This window comes from Pseudochaenichthys georgianus, chromosome 3 (genome assembly GCF_902827115.2).
Source record: "Pseudochaenichthys georgianus chromosome 3, fPseGeo1.2, whole genome shotgun sequence".
NCBI lineage: Eukaryota > Metazoa > Chordata > Actinopteri > Perciformes > Channichthyidae > Pseudochaenichthys > Pseudochaenichthys georgianus.
Genome location: NC_047505.1, coordinates 38,989,716 through 39,004,451, shown reverse-complemented (window position 1 = coordinate 39,004,451; position 14,736 = coordinate 38,989,716). Strand labels below are relative to the sequence as shown.

The following is a 14,736-nucleotide window of genomic DNA, read 5'->3' as shown; positions in this document are numbered from 1 at the left end:
ATTTTGATTTAAAAGTTTAAAGGTTTTACACACGTTAAAATGAGGTCCAGTTATCATTTGTCCACGAACAGATGACAGTTGAACTGGAGTTAAGCACAACACTGCAGTTGTAATGCATCCATTACTTTATTCATGCACATGTTATACAACAGGGCATGGGTATTCCCAACTCCATTAGTTTGAAAAAAAAATACAGTACATCATGCTGAAAGATAACACAGCCATCATTAATTATTTTCAAACAAATATTTGAGGTCAACAATTACACATTATCAAAGTTGTCACGTAACATCTTTGACATCCCTGGACAACATGTGCTATAGGTCATTTAAGACTGAAACCATTAACATGATGGTAAATGTAATAAGACGTTTGGATAACAGCTGTATGTAACCTGACTATCTTAGGCACACAATGTTCATTAGTATTCACAACCATGTGCTACTCACTGCACTAAACTGAACAGATCAAACGCATAACAAACCGTCTGAAATGAGTTCACAGTTTTGAATAAAGGAAAGCACATTTAACTTCCATATTATTATTATTTTTTGTAGCTCTACAATTCTTCTTACAAGAAGAAATATACTGGTGATGCATGCTGTGCTAATATACCTGTTGCCAATATCTGAATATGATCACATAGTCAATCTATTTATTGGATTTATTATTGTAAACTAATTGTGCACTTTAAGTTGTTCATAACAAACTGCTGCTTGGAAATGATAGCTTAGAAGGTAAATCTCCTAAATTACAATAGCCTGTTCACAAAATGGTGGTATAAAACAAAAACTGGAAGCTAAAGCGAATGTTCCGGTTAATATTACTAATGTTAATTAGTCTTTTAAAGCTAGTTATTATCCATTTATCATATATGGCAACCTTCAAGTTTATTATTCAGCGATGTTGGCAGTTTAGGTTAATGAAGTCGAGGATCGTAATGGTTAATATACAACAACTCCTGCATGCATAATCACCCATGTTGATGTGGCTTTTCTCTATATTTTATACATTTATACAAGCAGACACACAAAATAACTCACTCACACAAACACATACACAGTGTTCAGTACATCCAGTTTCAGTATGAATCAAAAAGTTGGATAAAAATATATATATATATATATTAATTTCCAGATGGGTTTCTAAGTACCCTGCTTCATGTTTAGTGCACAGGAAGATATAGACACTACAATATTAACATACGCACAAAACAAACCAGGACAAGGACTAAAAGCTAGTCTTCTGTTGATTGGGTAGAGCACAACACGAGGCAAAGTGCAACATCCAGAAACATCAGGCGGTCCTCTCCAGAGTTATGCATCCTTCACATCTGACACCTCGTCCTGCTTGCGGTCAGTCATTCGGGCACATCGCGGACAAGTTGTGGAGTTGTCATAGTAACAATCTCTAAAGAGACAAACACCAACAATGTTGTTACATTATGTCAAATGGATTGTGTCCATTAGGGTAATGAGTTTACCTTCTTATTATCTGATACGATCTGGATTTAAATCATGACTGGACATCTTTAGGGTTACTAGTACTGCAGCTCCACTGAAAATAAGGGGACATTCACTTTTATAGCTTTAACATTTTGTTTCCGTTATGGCAATGCTGCGTTTTAAACTCCTCGTTTGCAGTATTTTCAGTCTGATTGGCTGGTGGTGACTAACCTGTGGAAGACAGCAGAGCAGTCGTAGCAGACGGAGGTGTGACTGTCAAACGGGAACAGTATGTCTCCTTCCTTACACAGCTCACACACAAATCCTTTGGCTTGACAGCGCTACACACACAGACACACACACAACAAATTGGAAAGAAATGTAGAGTTTCAGGGAGGCTTAATTTTCTCTCTCTTTTAGCGAACAATGCTCAATCATTTCGCAAATAGCTGTAAATATGAAAAGTATTTGCTAATTGCGTTTTAGAAGTTACTACAAGATAAAGTTGAGAGTGATTCCCACAGAGGAAATGTGTGTCCTTTCAGAGCCAGATCATGTTCTCTGTGTGTATCTGCTCACCTCACAGTCTAGTTTTATGTGCTTAGCAAATGTGGTGTGGATCTCTGTGAGGGAACAGCTGAGTCTGCCACTGGAGATATCAATCAAATCCTGAAGTGAGTACATGTCGTCGTTCTCCACAAAGTGCTGACGATCTTGAAGCTGGGGAACACAAAGATAGAATAAAATACTAATATGTTTTTTTGCCTGTTGTAAAGCCTTTTTAAATCACAGAAAAATGAATGCAAAAGCTCTGAAATATCTGAAGGAAAAATAATGGAGAAATATTTGAGCTGATGCTGAACCTGTACCAAGTCACGTTTACAGTATTTTCATGGACTAATAATATCACATTAAATGCCTCAAATGTACAACGGTAACTTTTTCTGACACAGCTCGGCTCTCCCCTTCCACCACATGGTGGTGCTCTTGTTACAGTATATAACCTATTGGTCACATAGCATCATATCATGCAACTGTATCTGATGCTTTAGCTCAGAATAAGAATCAGAATATCTGTATTCCTCCCACAGAGGGGACATTTGCATTTGTTACAGCAGGAGAAGAGCCACATACAGCTTAATATTACCCAAAAAGCATGCATAAAAAATATATTAAGATAAAAACTGTTAAATTAAAACGAAAAATTACACAATTTACAAAGTACACATCCACAGCTGCACCATGCAAATGACAATTCAGTCAATACATAATTACCTGTAGCAATAGTCGAGCCTCCATGGCCTCTTTACAGGTAATAAAATAGGGTTTCATCAACAGAATATCTTGACGGAGCTTCTGTAAAGGAAACACACACACACACAACAGAATTGCAGTTGTTAAATAGGAATATGTGAAAGATACTTTTTAAGATTTATTTTTCATTTACAATGAGAACATCTACAAACTCCAAAGCAGTGGAGCTACCCACCCTGATCTCAACCAGTTCCTCCACGAAGTTGAATAGCAGCGGGTTGATTTCTTTCAGCCTCAGCACAGGACGTGAGATCATCAGAGCAAGGTAACGCATTGAGGAGCGACACACCTGAAACAGAGATGCACACTGTCAGAATATGCAGACATGGACATGCTGATACACCTCTCAGACCCATACAGTGATGTGGGTTAAACCTGTATCTGACTAAGGTGTGCAAGCCTCCTCCTGACTGGGTTGAACAGGAAATTGCTGACTGGTAGGTATTTCTATTATGTAAGATGATGTTATTGATGTTCAAACGACATCAAGCTGACTACCCTGAATAATTATGTCCTCCTCATGACCACTAAATTGACTTTGACAAGTAAAATTGGTGGAGTGCGCCCTTACGTTTGTTTGATGCTTCTGTAATACAATTATGTGTAATTCTGGGATTAGCAGTAACATTTATGGGTACAGTTGCACATTTGAGTCTTGTGTTTTTACCTTGCGTGGGTCAAACTCCCAGTTGTGTATGACACGAGCTGGGACCACGGCGGAGTCGTTCCAGTGGCATGTGCTGCAGTAATACTGGCCTGTGTAGTCGCACTGCCTGGCTTCAGTGGGCACGCCCCCTAAACGTTAATATAGCACAGTACGTTAAAACTATGACACAAAAGAAAGCAGGATGTCATTTAATACAGTTTCAAATCATGATCAAATGCATTGTATTTAGATGTGCAGAAGAGGATAAAGGTTACCTGTAATGTATCATCTGTGTAAAATAGTCATTTGTTATGTGTTTGTAATTTATAGTCATCCTTTTCTGGATGGCTTGAAAGAAACCTTTATTTATAACTATGTGCACATGCCAAGCAAACTTGAGTTCAAACAGCCTACATATTGCTTTTGGTTCCTCTTCTTTTTTTGTTTGCATAACACAGTCGATTTGCACTCACTCAGTGAAATAGGTGTGCGACATTCTGCACAGCGGTAGTCCTGTCGGTCCAGTCCGATCTCCGGGCAGATGCTGAGCTCGTACTCCGACTGGTGGCTGACTTTTACCCTGACACAGGGCTTGGTGATCAAGTTCATACACTTACTATGGCAACGATAATAGCAACCTGAAACAAGAAAAGGCAACGACATTACCACTTTACCCAATGGGTTAGGTGTGAATCGCTGCTTAACATATTTAACATTCAAGAAATATATTCAGAGAAGAATTAAAAGTGAACCTTAAAATACATCAATATTTATTGAAACTGAAAAAAACAACCCAATTCCTATTAAGAATCTGGGTTAAAGGACAGTCAGTTAAACAAATGTTCCCCTTCTCTGATTGGTTCAGAAATGTAAACAGGCTTCAGAAAGCAACACAGCACCATCACTGCCACGATGAAAGTGGTAAATGACATTACTACTATTTTAGATAATAAGCAGAGTTGTGCAGCTCTGTTTATTGACCTTTCCAAAGCGTTTGACACCGTTGATCATCGCATTTTAAAGCAGAGGCTACTCAGTATTGGCCTATCCAGCCTTGCAGTGGGGTGGTTTGTGAACTACCTCTCTGAAAGGTCCCAATGTGTTCACTTTGATGGACTGTCTTCTGAATGGTTAAACATTTCTAATGGTGTACCACAAGGTTCTGTTTTAGGACCACTTTTATTCTCCATATATATTAACAGCGTAGGTGATAATGTGGATGAAGCTACTTTACATTTGTATGCGGATGATACTGTGATGTATTGTGCAGGTCCCTCCATTAAGGAGGCTGGTGTTAAATTACAGGCTGTTTTTAACACTATTCAGACTCAGCTCTCTGAATTAAAGCTTCTTTTAAATGTGGATAAAACCAAGGTAATGCTCTTTTCAAAAGCAAAAAAGATACCAGAGCCTGTTTTAGATATTGTAACTACGCAAGGAACAAAACTTGAAGTTGTTGCCTGTTACAAATACCTTGGTATCTGGCTTGATGATTGTCTCTCTTTTAAACTTCATGTCAATAACCTGCTTAAAAAACTGAGGGTTAGGCTAGGTTTCTTTTTCAGAAACAAGTCCTGTTTCTCGCTTGAGGCCAGGAAAAGGCTAGTCACTGTGACCTTTTTACCTGTGCTGGACTATGGGGATTTGTTGTATATGAATGCACCTGCCAATTACCTGAGCAAATTGGATGCTGCGTATCACAGTGCTCTGAGATTTGTCACAAATTGTAAAGCGCTTACTCATCACTGTACACTGTATACCAAGGCAGGTTTACCATCTCTCTCTGTACGGAGGCTCAGTCACTGGTACACGTTTATCTATAAAGCTTTGTTGGGTAAACTCCCGTATTATATCTGCTCTCTGATAACACAGAGAGTTGCAAGCAGCTATTGTCTGAGGTCACATGATGTAGTCTTGTTAGATGTGCCAAGAGCAAGGACTGTCTTCGGTAAGACAGCTTTTATGTGCGCTGCTCCACTTGCTTGGAACAATCTTCAGCAAGAATTGAAACTGAGCAATCTCATTCCTCTGCATGTTTTTAAAGCTAGGCAAAATGAAATGCTTGCTGATACAATGGGCACTTGTAAATGTCTATAACTATGTATCCTGTAAATATAATGTATAATGTCCTTTATTGTTTTATGTTTCATGTGGAATCTATATGCTGCAGGTCTCCCTTGAAAAAGAGATCTATGATCTCAATGGGACCAATCTGAATAAATAAAGGTTTGAAAACATGAAGCATGCATGCGTAGCTTTGAGACAACAAACGAGACAGTGGGATTGTGGATGGATGTGTCATGAAGTCCAAATTGAAAGCCTGTGTATGAGTTTTGAATTGTTTGCACTATTGGAAGTTTTAAAGTTTGGTACTAAAACATCTCTACAGTGTTATATCAAGCTGATGCACTGCCTAGCGTGTCTCACCTGTGCAGGTGTACCACGTCTGGATAAGGCCCCAGATGATGGCGCCACACTTGTCGCAGGTCTGCTTCACACTCTTGCTCTTTTCTTTGGAAAAGCGGTGCTCCAAAAGGACTCTCAGATTCGGTTCATCCTCCTCTGGGTCCTTTTAAAAGGACAAAGTGAAAAACAGAATGTACCACTAACATGGCAGTAACACAGTTTATGTGTAGATGAAGATGAGAGAGAATACAAAAATGCAATATCCATATTAATTTTTTCATAGTCCCTATATGACCCTTCCTGAACACAGACAGATGTCTACTCTCAAGGAAAAACAATTTAATGTAATTAAACATAGCTGACAACCAAGTGACGCTCAGGGAAAATCTCCCAAAATGTACAGTACTGTACTGTACATGACATTCAGCTGCTTCACATGATAGGGTTCAAATGCCACAGTATAAATACCCTTCATCAAAGATCATGCAGATGCTAACTAACAAGTTGAGTGGTTGACCTAAAATAGGGTGAGTGACAACATTCAGTCCAATTCACTAAATGAAACCCTTTATTCTGTAAGATCATTACATTTCCCTTTACTTTGAAACTGGACTAATAACTGTTTAATTTATTGATTTGTTTTGTATTGAGAGTTCTGCAAAAAAATAGATTGCAATTAATACAGTTTTTTCTCATTTTAAAGAACATAAACTGTGCCTATGACATTTGAGGAGTTCTGCAGGAAATAAGAGATCTCCACAAAAGTGTTTATTATTATCAGTCTCCAATGTTTGCTCTCATTTATCTTGTACAGGGTGGCGGCTAAAAGAGCAAAGCTGACACTGAGGAAAGCCTTTATTTGTTCAATAAGATTTCTTATGAGCCTCCCGACATGAGACTCACGTCCACCAACGACCACAGAAAGGAAGCCATGTTTCTCCACAAATGTGGGTACAGCTGTGCATTTAAAATAATCAGAAACATGCATATGAAATTGGTCACTTTAAAGTGACCAATTGTCCGTCTGAGCCATTATTAAAAACAACACTTATCCCCAGCTCTATTCACTCCTCAGCTCCTACCTTAAGTTCCTGAAGTTTGAGACGGAGGTGGATCAGTTTCACCACAGTGTCCTTTTGTCTCTCTGAGTGTTCTGGCAGCTCCAAGATCAGCTTTTTACACTCCTCTATGGCCATTTTAAGCTTCTCAATGTCGAATGCAACAAACGAACCCTGAAACAGGTGAACAATTGAACATTAATTGAGAACATTAAAACCAATAGATCTGTATGTAGGTTTCTTTAAATCAGATTTTTTGGAGTTGACAATTCCTTTCTTTCTTACCATGGGCCTTGAGAAGTGGTCCTCAGCTAGACCGAGGTCCATGGTCCGGTCTGAACTGTGGGTTCTGGTCCCAGAGAACAGCTCAGGTCTTGCTTCTTAAAAAAGGCAACATGGCATAAAGCACTGTTCTTCTTGTATGCATACAAATGCACTCAGTCAAGCAAGCTAATTTCGCACACATGACTGTGGCCACTCAAGACAATCCCTACACTCTGACTCACCTCTCAGGAAGTCTAGAAGGACAAACAGTTCAAAATGCATAACTGAAGGAATCCTATATAACAATCTCTTATCAGTTTGGAAAATGTGTAACTAAGCCAGGAGAAAAGACAGACTCCTGAGTCATTAAAACAGCTACTTAACTACCTGAATGAACCTTGAAGTGCTTTTAACTTATGCGTCCAAATGTTTATAATCAATCTGTTCTGGGAAATATCATCGTTTTGTGAAGATTACTTGCAAAAATAATCTTCAAGATGCAAAAGTGCTTTCTAAACTAGATGTGAGCTTGTGCTTTCTAGTGTATGTGACCACCTTGGGCGTCACTCTGGACTCTAGCCTCACCTTCAACTCCCACATCAGGGGCCTATACTGCGAACCTGGTTCAACCTAACCTGGATATGTTTGAGTTAGCCGGTTGGCTTAATCCAAAACATACGCGCTCTCGCTAAACTGTACTACGACGCTGGTTATCAAGTGGATCGCTCAAGCCAGCCGTGTCCTATCTAGTTAGGTGCGCGTTCACATGAAAGGGGTGGTATTTGGAGCCTTCGACCAATCACAAACATGGAGAAGCGCACTGACAGCGCAGCGTCATACTTCCTGAATGAAAAGTGAACTTTAATACTAGTCAAAAATGAAGAAGTTAAACTTTAAACATCCATGACACTTTATCCAGGATAAAAGCCACATAGCTGCACCTGCAAGGTGAATACAGCTGGTAAAATAAAAAGTGTTTGAATGCGTACATTAACAGGTTTATGATATCACTGCCCCGTCTAAAACACGATCTGACTTCAATTACATTTGTCTCGAGTGTTTCGTCAACTTATGTGTTGCTTAAAATAATACTTCTGCATACAGTATGTGACACTGTGAGTGTTGCACGGCCAGATACGGCTCAGCTGACTCAGATAAGGAGAAATATGATACATTATGAAGTGATATGCCGCAGACTGTACTTAATGTTACTCTGATCCGGTTACTTATGTTGTGGCCGATATTTAAGTAAGCTTTCTTAACGCTAATGTTATAATAGTCAGATTGCTCTGAAGATGGGAGGTGATATTCTATTAATGTTCACGTTCACACAGTCGGTGATTTTTGCCGGCCGTCTTTCCTGCGACGGCAGTTTTTCTGTATTTCCTTTCTCCTGTAAAGGCCCTGACACACCAACCCGATTTTGGGAGTCAGAGGCCGTCAGAGGCTGTCGGGCATTCGCGGCGCCGTAGTCAGGTTGGTGTGTCCCGCACCGTCGACCGTGACACGCCTTATTTGGTCCCGACCAGGTTAGCTGCTTAGCATATATTACCATGGAGATCTAGCTTGCTAAAAAGAGAACCAGCTTCGGATGACCGGAAAGCCGGAGTTTTCCCTGAATTTAGCCGGCTAAGCGAAAATCCTGCTTCGCAGTATACCCCCCTGGTCTACTGTCAAAACTGCTTTCTTTCACCTACGAAACATCTCCAGACTCCGGCCCTCTCTCCCCGTTGCAGAAACATTAATTCATACCTTCATCTCCTCTCGCCTGGACTACTGCAATGGAGTTCTGTTCGGGGTCACCAGCAAAGCCCTAGACAGGCTCCAGTACGTCCAGAACTCTGCAGCCAGGCTCCTCACCCACACTAAGCCCTGGCAAGCCCCTATCCTCATCCACCTTCACTGGCTCCCGGTCAAGTCACGCATCCAGTACAAACTCCTCCTGCTAACCTACAAATCTCTCCACTCCCTAGCCCCTCCATACATCTCTGACCTCCTTCAGCCCTACACCCCCTCTCGTCACCTGGTCCTCTGACAAAGGGCTGCTCTCCATCCAGCGCTCCAAGCTGAAAACATTTGGCACACACACACACACACACACACACACACACACACACACACACACACACACACACACACACACACACACACACACACACACACACACACACACACACACACACACACACACACACCCACACACACACACACACACACACACACACACACACACACACACACACACACACACACACACACACACACACACACACACACACACACACACACACACACACACACACACACACACACACACACACACACACACACACACACACACACACACACACACACACACACACACGGAACATTCTGCTGTACATTGAGCCATTTCAATGAATGCAATTCAAACAGAATGTGGAATCAGAGGATTCATTCTAATGACAAATTAACAAAACACGGAATCATGTGCACTTTAAAAGGAAAGTGTCATTTGTACAATTTATTATGACCCATAGAATAACCTTGCCACAAAACTACCTCAATACAATTGTTGTTGTTGTTGTTCGAAATGTGTTGATTGTTACTTGTAGTGTTGTCCTGAACTAAACGGGTTGTAATAAGTTAGTACTTTAAGCCCCCATTTATTTTAGAGTTAGACTTAGTAAAACATAAAGGTTGATCATCCTCCCGTATTTAAAATTAAAAATTTTAAAAGATACATTTTTTTTAGGTTTTGTTCGCCTTTGACATGTATGTTAAAAAAGTGTATTTAATAATAAATCTGCATCATATATATACTAAAACACACTCTGATTTAACCTACATCAACAGTGTATACTGGAACATGAAGTATTATGATGACAATGTTGATATTGAAACACATTCTTTTTTAAATGCAAACATCTATTACATTTAACTTAAAATCAAATGAAACAAGAACACCCTAATCATTCGATATATAATATTCCAAAATGTAAAAAAAAGGTAGACAACAGATGATGTTTTTACCTGCATACGCCTCACAAAAAAACATGCTTCTCCGTGCCAGACAACAGAAAAATACATATGCCACGAGTCAATTCTCTTGGTGTGTCAGGCTTGTCTGTCCAAGTTATTGTAATTGAAGAAAACGTTTGTATATCCAAAATCCTAAAAATACAGGAAGTGTTCAGAATGTACTGCTTACACTTGTGCTTTTCATTTCCTCTGGTTAGCTCAACCTTCCACGACATAAGCTTAGAGATACTAACACAAATCCAGCATTTGTTTTCTTTATGTTAGGATATTTTCCAAACTAGATTAAATAGTTTAATTTCTGTAAATATATTAGGGAAACAATTAGTTAACAGCATCACAAGGGAGTCACTGCCCCATAGTTAGTGAGCCATAGGGATGTTATGTAAGCAAATAATAAGGGAGCTTTACCACATCTGAAAGTGACCTTTAGAAAAGTAAAAACCATGATCTCAGAAAACACCTCCTACGGCAGCACACATTTCCTTATGACAGGCCTCAGGCAAGGAACATGTGTTCTTTTTCAAAACAATTGCTAATAGAGAAGTAGGACTAATCCGAATCTTTTCACAGTCTGCAACACCAGCATAACAGAAGATTGTAATGATAGCTGGATGTCTGGCGAAGTAGATTAAATACTTCCTAGACAAGGTCAAATGTGCATCATAACGACAGAAGCTGGAAGGAATTCATTTCTCATCCTCACAATTGTATCTGCTGCACACACGTTCTGGGATTTTCCCGCGATACATCAGAAAGTGAAACAAGGGTTCGACAGAGTTGTTTTGTGCTTAAAGGGTCCATGTCATGCTTTTCTGGTTGCTAAACGTCCCCTTGTGTGTTATGAAGGTTGTTATGCATGTAAACAGTCTGCAAAGTCACAAACCCTTAAAGTACACCCTGTAGCGAGTAAAACTCTAACACAGAAAAGACCCGTCTATGCTGCCCCAGAACGCCTCGTTGGAGATTTCTCTTTTTCCATTGTTTGCTTCCTGGGTTGGTTCTGTGACGTGTGAACACCCAAATCAACAACAAATGACCGGATTGACCCAAATGGACCAATCCGCGGAGCACCTCCCACACCAGGATCGCTTGGCTAACTAACAGGGAGTCCCCATTGACTTGCATAGAGCTCCCTGAACGCTGGTAATAGACGAGTTGGGATCGCGGAGAAATGCTCTCCGCAGACCCATTCTCACAGCGTTCCAAACCTTTTTCTTACTCAATATCAAGCTACACTTATTGTTTTTACTTCGGCTGTGAGTGTTTGTGTGTGCTCAGGATGAGTTTAGCTGTGTCTGGCTGTAGACCTCAACAATGGAAATATGATCAGTAGAAATGGCCATGACATGGGACCTTTAAGTCTTACGCATGTGTTCTGGCAGATCCCAACAGTGAAATTGATATGACATGTTTCTGTCTGCATGTTATCTTTTATGAGGTCTTTGTGAGCACTAGAGAATAAAAGAGACCCATGAGGTGTTGTGAAGTGCAGTGTGAGTTGCTGTCAGCCACCGTAATAAACTTTGTTATGTTTAATGTAGCACTACTTAAATCAAATCAAACTTGATGGATGACAAGTCACCAAAACTGTTCAATTAATAATCCATATGATTCTAAGGTTAACAGATCTTGGTTCATTAGTAATTAGTAAGTTAAAGAGTCCATGAAAAGCACTTGGACCTAAAGCATCAACCTTTTTTCCAAGAAATGAAATACAGGTGTGAAAGTGACCATAAAGTAATGACATATGATTTGCCTGTGAAGAACTTCCACAAACTTTACCGTGGAGTGGGGGCGTTTTGCCTCCTTGGGGACCATCTTCTTCCTCTCCACGATCAAAGGGATTGAGGCGGGTTTGGCGAAAAAGTGCAAGTCTCTCATCATACTCCATTTCATCGGCTACATCTAAAGAAGAATATAAAACATAACAGTAACAGTGATAAGTTGGTTACTTTCTCTTCTCTTATATTTATGAATTGAAGCAGGAAGCCGGAACCTAATTTGCCAGCACGGGTATTACTTGTTTTGCAGTGTTTTCCCATTCACATCCCAATTATATCGGGCACCTGCTACTTGTGATTTACACTTTCTGTAAAAACACTGTAAAGAATCATCCGAAACTGAACTTAAATGAGACAAAGCCACAGAAGAAAGTATACAAATTATTGTGGATGTTTTCCCAGACAGCGTCTTCACAGAGCGCTCCCTTGATAAGTAAATTCCAAAATATGCTTAAATTGATTCATGTTAATGTCAAGAAGTTATGTTAATGGTCTAGAGCTCTTTTAAAAAAGAGAAACAAACTCAAATATCATCTTGAACAGCAGACTGCTTTTCATATCTGAAAAAGGAATAAATGCATCTTAAAGAGCTATCAATGTCTTATTGTGTGTTTTTGCCATAAATAAATAAAAACCATGTGTTAACTTTATGTTAGTGTTTGAGGATACGTATCAAAATCATACAAATTAAAACAACAGCACTCCTTAAAATCAATGTACTGTATGTACAGATCCAATACACAGCACTGTCACTAACTCTGGCAGGCTATAAAGCTAGTTAGCTGGAAGTCACTTTTGATATATGCCCCAAAAAAGGCATTCAAAATTATGTGTTTATGATTCATTGATATTATCGAGGTCAGTGACGGTAAAAGGGGTCAGCAGGGTCAATAGGAAAACACCTTCTGAAGCCTCGCCTCATCCACTGTATCCACTGTAACCAATCAGGGCTGTTGTTGACAGTCCTCTCTCTAACACAGCGGTAACCTTACCATTATTGTTGCGAGCCATAATGGTAAACATGTAGGATGTTAAATATTAATTATAAAACCTATGCTAATAATATAAAAAGGGCACATCAACAATCGACAGATGTCAACAGACAGCTAACGACAGCTAGCTCACTAGCTTTGAAAAAAACAAGCATCTGCTGGATGCTAATGTTAGCTTATTAAACGTTCCTGTTTGCTCAATAGCTTACCCCGTTGTCGACACTAGTAATCGTTAAGGACTCGGCAGCAATAAAATATATTTGATGGTTGACACCAGTGGTTAAAATGAACAGTTTTCCCCGTGGTGGGTTGTCTCTTCCATCAGCAACATCACAAGACAAAAGTGTCAAGTCATCCATTGTTTAAAAATCGATTCCCGGTAAGTATTTTCAAAATAAAACCCGTTTGTCACTTAGTTATTAGGCTGTTAGATGTTCTGGGAAACACCTCTTTTTCAATTCAATGGGACGATTTTTAATCTTTGAGGAAGTTATTTGGAAGGTACCAAGACTCCTAACTGACTATTAAATTAGATAGTGCACTGATGATAGGAATGGACATTTCATCAAATATTACAATTTACAAGTTGTCGTTTCTGAGTGTCTATCACTCAGAGTATCATCACACATAGCCCTTAATGCTGCAATTACTGTGTAAGTGGCTTTGTGGTTGTCTTGAATATCCATGTCAGATGAAGCCTCATGAGATGGACCCTTCTGAGAACCAATTGACTGGAAAGCTTCATAAGGCTTAATCTCGCCATCACTATCCATCCATCCATCCATCTTCTCCCGCTTATCCGTGGTCGGGTCGCGGGGGTAGCAGTTCCAGCAGAGAGCCCCAAACTTTCTTTTCCCTGGCGACATCAACCAGCTCTGACTGGGGGATCCCAAGGCGCTCCCAGGCCAGCGAAGAGATATAATCCCTCCACCTGGTCCTAGGTCTACCCCTTGGTCTCTTCCCAGCTGGACGTGCCTGGAACACCTCCCTAGGGAGGCGCCCAGGTGGCATCCTAACTAGGTGCCCGAACCACCTCAACTGGCTTCTTTCGACGCGAAGGAGGAGCGGCTCAACTCCGAGTCCCTCCCTGATGACCGAACTTCTCACCTTATCTCTAAGGGAGACACCAGCCACCCGGCGGAGGAAACCCATCTCGGCCGCTTGTATCCGCGATCTCGTTCTTTCGGTCATGACCCATCCTTCATGACCATAGGTGAGGGTAGGAACGAAAATGGCCCGGTAGACAGAGAGCTTTGCCTTCCGGCTCAGCTCCCTTTTCGTCACAACGGTGCGGTAAAGCGACTGCAATACCGCTCCCGCTGCTCCGATTCTCCGGCCCATCTCACGCTCCATTGATCCCTCACTCGAGAACAAGACCCCGAGATACTTGAACTCCTTCACTTGGGGTAAGGACTCATTCCCTACTTGGAGTGGACAGTCCATCGGTTTCCTGCTGAGAACCATGGCCTCAGATTTGGAGGTGCTGATCCTCATCCCAGCCGCTTCACACTCGGTTGCGAACCGATCCAGTGAGTGCTGAAGGTCGCAGACCGATGAAGCCATCAGAACCACATCATCTGCAAAAAGCAGTGGTGCAATCCTTAGTCCACCGAACTGCAGACCCCCCCCCCCACGACTACGCCTCGAAATCCGATCCATGTATATTACAAACAGGATTGGTGACAAAGCGCAGCCCTGGCGGAGGCCAACCCTCACCGGAAATGGGTCCGACTTACTGCCGAGGACCCGGACACAGCTCTCGCTTTGGGAGTACAGAGATTGGATGGCCCTGAGTAGAGACCCCCTCAC

At 40.9% G+C, this 14,736-nt stretch overlaps 1 protein-coding gene across 7 annotated transcripts; it reads right to left on the bottom strand.

Annotated features, from left to right (window-relative positions):
- Nucleotides 1-107: 107 nt before the first annotated feature.
- On the bottom strand, nucleotides 108-13,293 carry def8 (differentially expressed in FDCP 8 homolog). Of its 7 annotated transcripts, XM_034112497.2 has the most exons (13): nucleotides 13,137-13,293; nucleotides 11,937-12,059; nucleotides 7,155-7,249; nucleotides 6,894-7,043; nucleotides 5,833-5,974; nucleotides 3,879-4,043; nucleotides 3,427-3,554; nucleotides 2,935-3,048; nucleotides 2,721-2,801; nucleotides 2,025-2,165; nucleotides 1,677-1,786; nucleotides 1,484-1,557; nucleotides 1,324-1,410 (listed from the first exon to the last, which is right to left on the bottom strand). In XM_034112497.2, the coding sequence occupies exons 2-12, from the start codon at nucleotides 12,043-12,045 to the stop codon at nucleotides 1,491-1,493; spliced, it is 1,302 nt and encodes a 433-aa protein (XP_033968388.1). In that variant the 5' UTR covers nucleotides 12,046-12,059; nucleotides 13,137-13,293; the 3' UTR covers nucleotides 1,324-1,410; nucleotides 1,484-1,490. The 7 variants fall into 7 exon arrangements, with proteins under 7 accessions (XP_033968373.1, XP_033968381.1, XP_071063113.1 ...); XM_034112482.1 differs by lacking the exon at nucleotides 1,484-1,557 and having other exon boundaries at nucleotides 108-1,410; XM_034112490.1 differs by lacking the exon at nucleotides 1,484-1,557 and having other exon boundaries at nucleotides 108-1,410; nucleotides 7,155-7,246.
- Nucleotides 13,294-14,736: the final 1,443 nt, after the last annotated feature.

What these genes read in the sequence shown, in the direction of transcription:
- def8 (XM_034112482.1), bottom strand. Translation starts at nt 12,045, where the DNA reads ATGGAGTATGATGAGAGACTTGCACTTTTTCGCCAAACCCGCCTCAAT. An exon ending in CAAAACGCCCCCACTCCACG is followed by an intron (nt 7,250 to 11,936) that starts GTAAAGTTTGTG and finishes GCCTTTTTTAAG; the next exon opens with AAGCAAGACCTGAGCTGTTC. An exon ending in AGGCTCGACTATTGCTACAG is followed by an intron (nt 2,166 to 2,720) that starts GTAATTATGTAT and finishes TGTGTTCCCCAG; the next exon opens with CTTCAAGATCGTCAGCACTT.